The following is a 13,343-nucleotide window of genomic DNA, read 5'->3' as shown; positions in this document are numbered from 1 at the left end:
ACCTACACCAGTCCAGATACTTACATGTAATTCATTTTCTGCCTTAGCAAATTAATTCTCTTATATCACCAGATGAATAGAAAATAATAGGTGCTACTGACACCAGTTAATTTTTATGCTATGAATTAGGGGATTATGGATTTAACTGTTGCCAATAAAGGGTGACCAAGTATCTGCAATGATCCAGAGAAGCACAGAAAATACCATATTAAAAAAACCTAACAATGTTGTTAGTTGAAGTATTAAAAGTCTACAGTGTTTTACTTACAGTCATATTTCCTCTTATGAGCCCCACCTCACTTTGAGCTGGTTGCACACAAAACCAGAGTTATGCACTGAATGTAGCACTTGTTCATGCCTCATTTGCTAGAGAAACTACTGTGGTATGTGCAAGCAAATGAGATGAATTTGCAAAGAAAATAAGGGAAAGTTTTACTGTGTTTAAAGCACTTAATCGCCCATTCCAAAATAGCACTGTTCCTCTGACATCTAAAGCCTGCTTGCATGACACTACGCAGTCACTGAGGGCAAAGTCAACTATCAGCTCCACTTTCAGCGACAAACTGCATCCGGGGAGCGATTTTTTGCAGGAAGTTATGCAGGCATCACCATTTAGAAAGCCTTATTCTGAAAGATGAAGGATCTCAGTTTATCATTCATTCAGAAACAGAATGATATTCAGGGACAGCTTCTGTTTTTAACTTTTGACAAAACAGTCTCATGAGAGTTAGGTCTGAATTTAGCATTTGGGAATTTGGAGTGGTATGTTACCAAACCAGCATGCACAGGTCGACAGAAAAGCAACGCAACAAGTACTAAAATCCTATCAACTATTACCTGGCAGCAGAAATCAAAATGACAACAACAAATAGCAATGTCAGTGAATTCATTCATAAAGTTATGACAATCCACCAGGAAATAATCTCAAGTTAAGCAGCATGCATGATATGTTTCTTTAGTCTTCAGATTTTCACTTCCAAATCTGACCTCAGTTTGCCACCAGCAAATGAGCACTTTCTAATAAAAGCAAACGCCTTCAACCTAGTAGAAAGTTAATATTATTAAATAACCTTAGCAGTCATTATCTCTTTAAGACCAATGCAGTGTGTAAACAAAAAGCTCTAAACCCAAAACTTTAGTGGTTAATCCAACCTTACATTTATTTACATTCGATCATTTCTGACACTGAATGTTCAAGACTTCCACTGCAAGAAATTATCAAAGACTATTATTAGCTCCTAAAAATAAAAATCCATTTTAGGTGCAATAATTTCTGAAAAAGAATTTGAATGGAAAAATTAAGCAGCTACACTGGACTATCATACAAGGTTTGCAGGGGAAACTTGAGCCAGCACATCCACTGCATTCAGAGCACTTTGGCAGCTTGTAAAAGTGGGCCAAATATACTGTATCAGTTCTTATACTCTTCAGTTTATATATGTACAGTATGAAGGCATTACAAAACGATAATTGAGGAAATAAAAAGCGTTCAGAGCTACAAAAAAATGCTATATGACACAAAAGAAAACACATTCTTAATTGAAAACCACAGGTCTTATTGTATCATGCCTGCAAATGAAGAAAATAATGCCAACTTGGCCTTCAACAGGCATCAGTTTGGAGGACAATGGTGCTCAAACTTAAGAATTTCATAGAGTTTGAAGTGCAATTTCCTGATCTGCTTAGATTGATCAAAAAAAAAAAAAAATCACCCTGCTGCCAAGTAGGGGAATTCTCCCTTTTCTTACTACCTGTAATCTTATAGCCCTACTGAGAAACAGGCCAGCCAATTCAGCTGAAAAATAACTTAAAAGATTAAACAATTAGTTTTCCGCCAGATCAGCAGGCTAGTCTGAATTGGCCTCAGGTGAGCACTTCATCAGCCCCCTCTCCAGAGCGACAGCCACATGGCTCTCAAACTGCAACATGCTCCTCTCAGATCCAGCCAGCAATACTGTCAAGACTTCTGGTTCGTTATCCAACCTTTTTACAACATCCCTCCCCAGCTCAAACACGTTTTCCTTTACAGTCCCAGCCACTTCTACAGCTGGAAAAAGACAAAGCTGACCTACTCAGCTGTGAAGAGCACCAATACTGCATTGCCATTGAGGGCAGTAATGCCACCTCATGAAGAATTTAGCACAGCAAGTAGGTAGCAAACAAAGATGTAGTATCTGCATAATCTACACAGCAGAGGTAACAATAGCAGCAGTGGTAAAGATAAGCGGGCAGCAGCATGTGCTGAAATCCAGAACACCCACTCGGAGCCCGGCAGGGCTTACCACCTGGGTGCTCACACTTTGCCTCGTCCTTGCTGCTGGTGCTCGAGTGCCACCTGGCATCTTCCTGCCTTCCAGTGCAGCCATATCCCAAACCCCAGAAAATTATACTCTGAATAAAAACATAAGACTTGCCAGAACTTCCCTGGGGGCTGTTGCTTAGAAAACTTCAAAGAGATGACAACATACCCTGAAGATCTGGAAAAGTCCTCAGAGCTTCACTCGCCTGTCAAATAATTCTTTAGTCAGAAATACAATGGTCCAAACAAAATGTATTTGATGGAAACCTGAAGACTGTTCTGGATTACACCCCTTCCTTCCCACAAGAAAAATACTCTAAAGACTCCAGGTAGATTTTGGAAGATGCTGGTTTCATTCAGTCTCACATCGTGCTTGTGCTCTTACAGACACTCACCGCCTCTAATAGTCACCCAGAGACTGATCTGGTTGTGGAAATGAACCTCCAGTTTAAAGAGAGTATTTAAAACAAGAAGAGGTTGGTTCCACAAGAGAAGTTCTGCATAAAATATCAACTTATTTTTCTTTCCTTTATGCCTGTTTGCCTGTGCACAGTTGAACTACATCTTCATGGCATCCATTAGAGAAAATATTTCTTTAGACAGGTAACAGTAAGCAACGTGAATGGTACTGGATCATTTTGAGGAAAGAGCACATTACATCCACAACAGCATATGATCTTACAGTACAAATGGTATGTATTTCCTAGCTCATAGCCATAGCTCCCCTCTTTTATGACAGCTCAAGTATTTGCAAATAATTGTGTATTGAAAGCCTCCTGCTGTGAAATAAAGGGCCTGTGTGGCCCCGATCTTACTAAGCCTCACCAGACTTGCTGATGATACAGTCCTGGGACCACCAGAATGAACAAAAGTTTGTATTTGTTCTGAGCACTGCTGGAGATGTGTGTGGTACAGTGTTTGCATTTAATGCCAGTTTTTAAACAATTAACTAGTAAGGAAAACAGAACAAAACTGCTCTGGAAACTAGCATAGGTCTGACTTCAACAGTTAAAACCTTATTAGGGTGTTATTTCAAAACTGTCATGTTTCATTTCAACACTTTAACAGCTGCAATCAAATACCCAGGTGTTCTCAGATGCTTCTTTTTATGTTAGGACTGAATCTACGGCCATGCAGGACGTGGTCTCACTTTAGTGTGTTACACCCTCTTCCCTGCCACACTGAAAGTTGCACATACACCATCTCTCTCTCCCCCGCCCCGCCACCGTGTTAAAAACCAATGCAAGGATCTGACTTCAATTCAAACACAGTGAACAGGAAAAAAATAGTGCTGAAAAGCCTTCCTTGAACTTCTGACGGCTACTATAGCTACACTGCAGACAGACTGCCAGCAAACCACTTTTAGAATAAGTGTTCTCTGTTCAACTTTGCCCAAAGGTGAAAGTTTCTTTATAAAGCGCAGTTCAAATTTATTCACTGTCACAAAGTACACCAAGTACCTGATTCAGCAAGAAACACACAGAATTTGTGTAACAAAAAAAAAAGATGTCAGAGTTGAATCAAACACTGAAGTTTTAGAGTCTCCTGTGCTACCTCCATAAATCAAAGTCTCTGAATAATTAGACTTGTAAGTTTTGCCAAACCTTCCGGTATATTTTTCCCCATGATCCAGTTATATTGCACCAGGAAGTAAATTTTTAAAACGAGGGTAAATAAATGCCTCAGTCAACTATTTTTAGGTAAGGCTTTTTTTAAAGCACTGTGGAAATCCTACTGTTAACTGAGGCACAGGAACACCAAAATCAGACCAGCTGTTAGTGTCTCTGCACATCCTAAAACCATTCTACTACATGCAGAAGGCAGATGATGACAGAAAGAAGCTGGAAAAGATACTACATCAAATGATGGCATACAGGAAAATGGGCTCCTCATGCTTGTTTTATAGATAGTGGATCTTTTGTCCCTGTACTTGCAAAATGAGGGCAATTCCCACTCAAATAGGCTGGAACTCCTTGCAGTCTCAAGTGGGAGCAAAGTATCTAAAAACTGATGCTTGCCTTTTGGTATATTCTTGCTGTCTTGGGATACTCTACACTCCAACATGACACTACTGCGGCATTTCTGAAAAAGCCGCAAAAAGTTCTGTAAAGGTTTCCATGCAAAACAAGCTACAAAACTGGAAAATATATGCTTTGGCTTATCCAAATGATGAGCAGGCAGTGTCAGAAGACATGCGTTTCAAGGGATATCACCGAAAAATTCACACAGAAAAATGATGTTGAATTGAGTTTTTATAATAAGTACTGAGCCATTACTGAGCTGCAGAATTTGTTAACATCAGCATTAGGTATTTGGATATTATTAAGAGCAGCCACGCTACAGGGAAAATAGAAATTTTAAACACTTGTAGCACTTCAAACATAAAACCTAACAAAGTTGCAGTATTACTGAATAGGTCTGCTCAACTGAGATCGCTTCCAGAGAGCACACCAGCTATGAGTATCATAGATAACGGATCGAAATACATCAAAGGAAAACAAGACTTTATTTGTAACACCACTTGTCTGCAATGTGTTGTTGGTCATACTTAAGGGTACAAAACAAACTTCCAATGTGTATATTCTAGCTGAGGTTTATATTCTACAGTAGCAAAACAGATGCCAGCCATACACTCAGCTGAATCAAAACAAGAGATGGAGAAATCACTCATACACATCTGTAATGAACAAGTACTTGTTTTCATAATGGCAGACTGGTTCCTGCTGCCTGCTCACTGCCAAATCCTAAAAATATCAAGTGTTCTAATGTTGAAAGTACAGAAAAGGAAAAATACTAATTAGACTTACAAGATACCTAAAAAAGGTTAATCCTGAGCAGTAATTTCTTCAGCAAATGAACAGCAGACAACCCATTGTTTTTTTCTGGTTAAACTTTAAGGGAAATTACTTTATCCAGTGATGTATTTTTAGGGCAGGCACTTTATACCATGGTTCTAACTGGTTAGTAACAGGTAGGGATTCAGCTTTAAATGTTAATTAAGAAGAAAAAAAAAAAAAAAAAAGAGTTCAGCTACATGAAATTACAGTGGATTTCACAGTCTTGCTGACTTTGCTCTTTTGGGTTTTGATGGGGCCTTCAGGCAAACATGTGCTTGGGCCACTTCCAGGCTATCCTTTTGCTGCAAAGCTCACAATATGGGGATGGCATGCCAGGTACCAAGCACAGCTTTCTCCACAGAAAAATCAGTTTTGAACAGTTGATTTTGAACAGTTGATCATCTTGCCAGTTTGTCTTACCCTTATTTTAAAAGTGACGGAAAACAGGATGAAAGGCCAGGAAATCGAAGTGTGAGGATGCTAAGACAAATGGGACCTGGGAGCCACGCTGTGCCCGGAGGGAGGACAAAGGCCGTATGGAAACACCGGGAGCGGAGGACTGATCAGGACACAGTGCCTACACATGGTCAGAGCCACCACTGCAGCCTTCTGGACTTACAAACTGAACCACCTCGGTGTACGTTACCATGCTGGGCTAAATCCAGACATTTTTATATTAAAGCTTTGCTGTCAGCAGTCAAAACCTGGCATAAGGTTACCTGCTAGGCTGCAGTAAGCGTGAGGGGCATTGCACTGACAGCTGTATTTCAGCGGCCCTTCAGATCCGCCTCTTAGCTCCTCCACCCCAGATGCAAATCTTTCCCTGCTGAGTTGAGAATAGCGAAAGCTACTTCAGCACCACCGCTGCCCCAAAGAACAAAATATTTGCATTTCTGACTGCATACAGGCTACCACAAGGCCTATTTTTATCAAATTCAGATCTAGCCGTGACCTTCACAGCAATACAGCGAGACGGAGACTGCGCTCCCCTGCAAGCAGGCAGCGCTGGTGAAGTGTGGTTCCAGGTCAGCAGCACCCCATCAGGGACAAGGACATTGTGCCTCTCAGCCATTCACTACACAAAATGTTCAGGTTCAAACTTTTTGAAAATACTTGTGAAAAGGCAGAAAATTTAAAGTGAAGCGTTTTTTTGTTTTTTTTTTTTTAAATTACTATTTTTCACACTAAAGGAAGGCCTAAATCCCACAGTCTTTTGGTGATCAAGAGAGTTTTAAAACAGAACAAGTTTCCCTTTTCCTGAGAATAAGCTGACCTACGCTTCAAAACCATCATGCTTCAGCTCATCACCCTGGGGTTGGAAGACATCTAACGAACTGCAGTAGACTCACACCAACCTTCAGCCTAGGTCTCTGCACACACTCATAAAGAAGCACTGGCAACTGTTTTGGGGAAGGCATGCTATGTTACACACTTCAGTAATAACAATGGTTTGTTTTTTTTTTTTTGTTTAGCACACAACAGCCTTGGAAGGATAAGAAATTCAGTCAAGAAAGAGGTCATAGAGCCAAGCAAACCAACCTTTAGAGAAAGTGCAAAGCAAACATCCAGCTGTCATTTTCAAGATAGGACTGAGAGACTGCTTAATATATCGCAGAAGATGTTTTTGTAAGCAGCATATAGCTTTTTATTTGGCTGCACTAGATTTTCAGCTTTCCTTGGTTTTGGATGGCTGCTTTTCCTCTAGTCTTGACCATACGGACCACTGTTCTCATCTCAACCTGTCAGCATACACATGCAGTCAGATGATAGACATCAGTAATGCATTAACCAACTCTAAAGCCACCCATGAATTATCTTGCCTTGCTGCAACTTGAGGCACACTTGTATTCAAATCCGCAACCAAATGAACAACTGTTAGGTAACGTCTCCCCTCTTTTCTTGTACTAAGCCAGAATTAAGCACACTTCTGCACTGCATGAAATTCATATGTCACGTTTATTGAGCGGCTAGTCGTCTTAGTCCCAAGCAGGCTAACCAGCATTGCTCATTCACACTCTTCTCCAGATCATCTCTAACAAACTTCAAAACACACAACAGCACACGAAAAACAAAACAACTTTTTGCCAACTCAGATTCCTTGCCAGAGGCTCTCTGCTCCTGCCAACACTTCCCCAGTCCTGCTTTGGACCATCTGCCTGGGAGGTTTCTTTGCTTCTTTTAGTTTAGTTAGTCAGAACTAACTTTTTCAGCGTTTACAGTAGCCCGTACAAAGGCAGTCCTTTGAGTCCCCACCAGCTTGCTTGGCTTTAATCGCCTCCATCAAGGGATCTTTAGAAAGACCCTACCTCAGCTCTGATACATCAGGTCTCTGAGAGATCATAGCAGTTGGTCCCCACCAGTGAGCCATGAATGACTACTGAAACTGTTTCCTGCATTGCATTTAATCTGTCAGATGTTTGTCCTCTCCTTATTCCACGTTTCTCTCTTCTCTTGAAGTAACAGTAGTACTTCTGTGGAGTGGCTAGTTTCCCTACTGGCAGACAAGCACTGTCTAAAATCGGTTATATATTAGCCTGAACTTTATACTGAGAGTTGTGAAATGAAAAGGCTTATAAACATGTGCACTGAGCAGATATAATCTCATTAAAAAGAGATGATTACTCAGTCCCTGGCTTTGCAGGAACACACATTTGAAGGTGGACTCAGACTAAAAGAATATGAACAGATCCAGAGAATGATGTATCTGACCTGAAAACAGGCTACTAGAGCAATAGATACAGTTTGATGGCTCTTCTCTTGATGGCTTACTGAGACAATGAAATGTTACATGCACTGCTGGGAATTAATTTGTTTCATCATTCAGAAATGCTCACTAGAAACCAGAACAGCAAGGCCTACTTAGCAAGCACTCCCATTTACTAGATGAGATCTCACTGACATACAGAAAATTGTTCAGTTTGCATTAATTTTGCCAGGTTGTTATACCACTAGGAACTCCAGCTCAAGTCTCAGTCAGGGCACTGCCAGCGGTCTTATGCCACAGGAAAATGAATCTCACGTGAATGTAGTCTCATACTAAAGGCTGACACCCTTGCTGCACTATAAGGAGAAACAGCTAATAGAGATTTTAGGGCAATAATATAAAATATTCTCACCCTTCTTCCCTCAAACAGATTCCAGCTATTATATTTTGTATATAGGCCAGGATCTGTAGCTTCTGCTTTCAACTCCTCATCCATAGCGCACTTTGGTAACAACAAAAACAAGGCTTACAGGAGCAAACTAAAAGCTACAGGGAAGACACTTTTCACTAGTGCTTATCTGGACATCCACAGCTAGTGGCTCATTTAGCAGGCGGAATGTCTGGGTCTTACTACCACGTAAATTTTGGCCACATCTTAATTATATGGGCTTCATTCAGATAAACTGAGGTAGTCCAAGTGAAGATTAAGCCTGACCCTCTGCGAAAAGGTGACAATCTTTAAAAATGTGTTTCAGACTGTTTGAGAATGCTAATATTTCTAAAATAAAATAATATAAATGCTAATTAATACCACCACTCTTAGCCACCAGACAGTATTAGCCACTTCCAGTTAGAGACTGCTGTGCTGGAAGCGTTGCGATCAGCAGTGCAAAGTCCAGCAGTGGCTGATCACCAGCAGCATCCCTCGGGGATCAATATTGGGGCCAACACTGTTTAATGTCTTTACTAATGACAGGGAAAAAAGGAACCTCAGCAAGCTTGATGTCCTCTGCAAACGTGGGGCAGGGGTGGCCTCGGTGGAAGGCAGGACTGTGGTTAGCTGGAGAAACGGGCTGACAGGGACCTCATGAAGTCGACAACAGCAAGCGCAAACCCAGCACCTGGGATGCAGTAGCCCCATGCAGCAGGGAAGGCTGGGGTTGAACAGAAAACAGCTTTTCAGAAAAGGATGTTTGGGCTGTGGTGGGGAAAAAGTTGGTGATGAGCCAGCAGCGTGCCCTTGCAGCTGAGGTGGACAACTGCATCCTGGGCTGCAGCAGCAAGGCTGGAGCCAGCAGGGCAATGGGAGCGATTATCCTCTTCCAGCAGGCACCCGTGAGATCGCACCTGCTTCAGCTTTCTGTCCCCAGTTTCAAGGTCAGCAAAGCCATTCGAGGTGATGAGGAGCCTGGAGCACATAACACGCCGAGCAGCTGAGAAGCACGCTGGCTCAGTTGCAGGGGGATATCGCTGCCGGTTCCAGCTTCCTAAAGGTAGCGTACAGAGAAGACAGAGCCAGACGCTTCTTGAGGTGCAACAGTGAGAGGCATCATACATCTGTTGCTACATGGCAAATTCTAATTAGAAAAGATGAAAAAAAATTTCACACTGAAGGCAGTTGACCACTGGACCAGGTGCCCAGCAAGGCTGTCAAATCCCCATGCCTGGACACAAAATTCAGCTCGGCAGGGCCCTCAGCGACCGGATCCAGTTGGCCCTGCTTTGAGCTGTAGGGCAGGCGGCATTACTCTACAACCCTATTCAGGTTATTGTGTCCAAACCAGCAGCAGCTGAGGTTTATTCCAAATGCGAGTCCTGACTTACACAGCTGTCTTCTGGCAGGTAAGGTGCTTCAAAATTCAAACTTGGGCTGCTGTGCAAGCAGCAAGAAACAGCACAATGGATCGATACTTGGATGTTCAAAGGAGGAGCCTAGAGTACTACAGAAAAACCTGATGCGACAGCATTTTTCCACAAAACGTGAGTAGATTAACTAGAACTAGTAGAGAAGCTGATGACAGGTAATGCTCTACATACACTGAGAAGCTGAAATGCTGGACACTGCAGAGAAACGCAAGAAGCTGCAAAGCCAACGAGTTTATGAGATGAACGTGGACAAAAGCACACAAAGTAAAAATAGCTGGAAAGAAGGATTGAATGGCTAAGTCTACTGGTGAAAATACAAGTTCTTATGATAAATATCAACTTAATGAAGAATACTCTGAAAAATTAAAGCAAAGGGATGCTCTGCAGGGAAATTTTAGGCTTATGTCCTGTTAATAAGTGGTTCTACCAATGAATTGGTAAATCTGTTATGAACCACCCCACTGCTAATGAATCACAGAATATCTCAAGTTGGAAGGGACCCGTAACGATCATCGAGTCCAAATCCCTGCTCCTTGCAGGACTACCTAAAACTAAACCATATGACTAAGAGCCTTGTCCAGATGCTCCTTGAACTCTGACAGGCTTGGTGCCGTGACCACTTCCCTGAGCAGCCTGTTCCAGTGACCGACCACCCTCTCAGTGAAGAACCTTTTCCTAATGTCCAAACTGAACTTCCCCCAGCACAGTCTCCTTCTGTTTTCTTGTGTCCTGTCGCTCATCACCAGAGAGAGATCAGCACCTCCCCTTCCACTGCTCCCCTTGAGGAAGTCATACACTGTGATGAGGTCACCCCTCAGCCTTCTCTTCTCTAAGCTGAACAAACCAAATGACCTCAGCTGCTCCTCGTAAGTCCTACCCTCGAGACCTTTCACCATCTTGGTCGCCCTCCTTCAGACACACTCTGATAGTTTGATGTCCTTCTTATATTGAGGCACCCAAAACTGCACGTAGTACTCAAGGTGGGGCCGCGCCAGTGCAGAGCAGAGTGGGACAATGACAATTCCTTCCTATTGCTGGACAATGGAGATTATCTGTTGGCTTTGCTGCTAACTATTGAACCACAATTACATTTTGGCATTTAAAACAACGTTTGAGTTCAGTCTAGAAAACGGCTGCTCTTCACATTCCCCAAAATACAAATAAGTGGAAAAAATGAAATTCAGAGGTGCTCTGCAGGGATGGCAATGGCAATAACCACAAATTTAACTATCATTTTCACAAGAGCCAGGGAGATGACAGTAACAGATGCTGAAATACATCTTAGTAAAAAAACCTACTGGACAATTAGCAGCACTACATCCCAGCTACTGAAGAATCTGGCTCCTCACATTCCAAGCAATACCCTATTTATAATTTGAGTTTCCTTGCTGGAAACGGATGGATTAATTTTGACCGTGCAGGTAAGAGAAGTTATTCCACAGATATTATTTCATCACCTCAGCTACAGACCTTGAGAACAGTACACAGGGAACATGGGAATGCCCCTGCTTCAAAAGCACTGGTAACTGTAATAGAATAGCTTACTGCATAGCAATGGTACAGTGGAAGCCTCTACCTGTACCATCAGTTAACTGACATCATAAAAAGCCATTTCTTAAAATCAGTGCTGAATGTAGCTAATTACATTTTCAAGTCATTTTAGCTAATTAGATTTTTTCAAGTCACAGCTGCTTTTCCTGCAATAATCAAAATAACATTTGACCCAAATTTGATAATATACAATTAATATACCCACACAGATGCTTCCAGACCATTATCATATACTCTCACCACTTCCCCACTACATAAAGTGTGAAAAGGAGGTGAGACAGCACTGCAAGTGTTGTCATTCGTTAATTTATGATTAACTAGGGTGAGAGAGTGCCTGGATCCAGACAGACAGCTGGAGTGCCCGAGAACCATAAAGAGAGCAGGGGCTTCCTGCACAGAAAGCCAGTTCCACCTGTCTGAGGACCCTAATGCTTTCTGACAGGAGGCCAGACCAAAAATTCTCACCAAAGGAAGGTGATGTTAACAGATGCTCGTCACTCCGCACTCTTTTTTATGGGGGGGGGGAAGGCCACACTGCTTGCTACAGCGATTAACTCTCCCACTCCAGAGGGAAACCGATCCGGCAGTTCTGCTTAAAAGCAAAGCGGATCCAACACGAAAGTCGATTTCTGGTGCTGTTTGCCTTGCAACAAAGAGGGAGCAAAGCAACTAAGAAAAAGCCCAAACATAAAAAACCACAATGACTCTTCCAGCCGCTTAGCAAACGTGAGGCGCAGCCCGCTATCAAAGCAAGACGTTTTGACTAAACCCACGAAATTACTGCAGGGCAGGGCAGGCGTCTGCTTCTGCCCCAAGCAGACACCCCACCGCTTTTCCTTCTTACTTCCAGAAGGCACGAAAAAAGCAGCCAGGGCGGGGATGTGAAAAAATGGCAAACTCATTCATCGCTCGGGCTGCGCCAGTCCGCGGCGAAGGCGCCGGCGGGGCGCTCCGGGGACGGCACCGGGCACCCACCGCCGCCGGCGGGAGGGCTCCTAACCCCAGGGGCAGGTCGCAGCGCGCCTTGCGGGCCCAGGGTCCAGGTCCTGCCGCCTTCGCCACCGAAGCGGGACCCCGCCGGCTTCGCCGCTTACTCAGCAGCACGGCCTACGGAGCTGAAGGCTTTCGGCGAGGCTGCAGGTTAAGCGCGAACCGCCGCTGACTGGAAACGCGGTTCCAATTACAAATCTATCCCCGGGCTGGCGCAGACCCATCGACCCTTCCTCCCCGCCGCCTCGCCCCGGGGCTCCGGCGACTTCCAAGCCACGTTTCGCCAGCGACGCCAGCTCGCCGCGGCAGACCCCCGTGCTGGGGCCGCCCGCCACGCTGCAGCGGCTTTCGGACAAGGCAGGGCTTCGCACCGGGCCGACGGGCCCCGTTCCCGGCCACACAGCTCGGGGCAGGGGCTCTCCCTGCCGCCGCCGCCGGGGCAGAGCGGCGGTGGGCAGCTCCCCGCGCCGCTCACCTGCTGCTGGATCTTCCCGTCCTCCGTGACCACCCAGTGGGTGGTGGCAGCGGCGGGCCGCGTCCCCGAGGCCAGCAGCGAGCACAGGCCCAGGGCCCAGCCGGAGAAGACCCACGCCCGCCCCAGCCCGCCCCGCCCGGACGCTTCTGCCGCCGCCATCTTCCCCAATCCCGGCCTGCCCGCACCACCCGGAAACGGAAAAGCCGCCTCCGCCATTTTGGGAGGGGGAGAGCCGGAGGGGCGGGAAGGGGGGCGGCCCGGAGTCGTTACCTCAGGCGGCGGCGGCGGGAGCCCAAGGCTGACGTTAAACGCCGACAAGCAGCGCCCGGCGCCGCGCTGAACGCTTTCGTTTTAAAAAAAAATTGGTTTCTGTCTAGCGCACGCTGAAACGTTTGCCGCGACCGCTCAGGGAAACGGCCTTCTGCCCAAATCCAGCCGAACTGTACCCGCAGCTATCCACAGTTAATGCCAGTTCACTGAAGAGCCGGTTGAAGGTAGCTCTGGAAAACACATCGCTCCTTTCTCCTTCTCACGCTATTCAGTTGCACGGGAAAAATCGAAACTTTTCCTTTCCGTGAACAGTAGTCGCCTGTGTCCCCAGGCCTGAGCGAGATCTAGAAG

General features: G+C 44.7%; 1 protein-coding gene across 3 annotated transcripts in view; it reads right to left on the bottom strand.

Moving 5' to 3' along the window:
* The window catches only part of TTC17 (tetratricopeptide repeat domain 17), a 62,473-nt gene extending 49,526 nt beyond the window's left edge, over window positions 1-12,947 (bottom strand). For 2 of the 3 annotated variants that reach the window (XM_052781915.1, XM_052781916.1), the window contains exon 1: window positions 12,723-12,892. In XM_052781915.1, the coding sequence (XP_052637875.1) occupies window positions 12,723-12,881 (159 nt within the window). In that variant the 5' untranslated portion in view covers window positions 12,882-12,892. Of the gene's footprint in view, window positions 1-12,722 lie in introns of all 3 variants that reach the window. The other variant, XM_052781917.1, reaches the window with a different exon arrangement.
* Between the last annotated feature and the right edge of the window lie 396 nt (window positions 12,948-13,343).

Source organism: Harpia harpyja, chromosome 3, assembly GCF_026419915.1.
Source record: "Harpia harpyja isolate bHarHar1 chromosome 3, bHarHar1 primary haplotype, whole genome shotgun sequence".
NCBI lineage: Eukaryota > Metazoa > Chordata > Aves > Accipitriformes > Accipitridae > Harpia > Harpia harpyja.
Note: the sequence above shows the minus strand (reverse complement) of the source record. Positions and strands in the feature narration are given on the sequence as shown.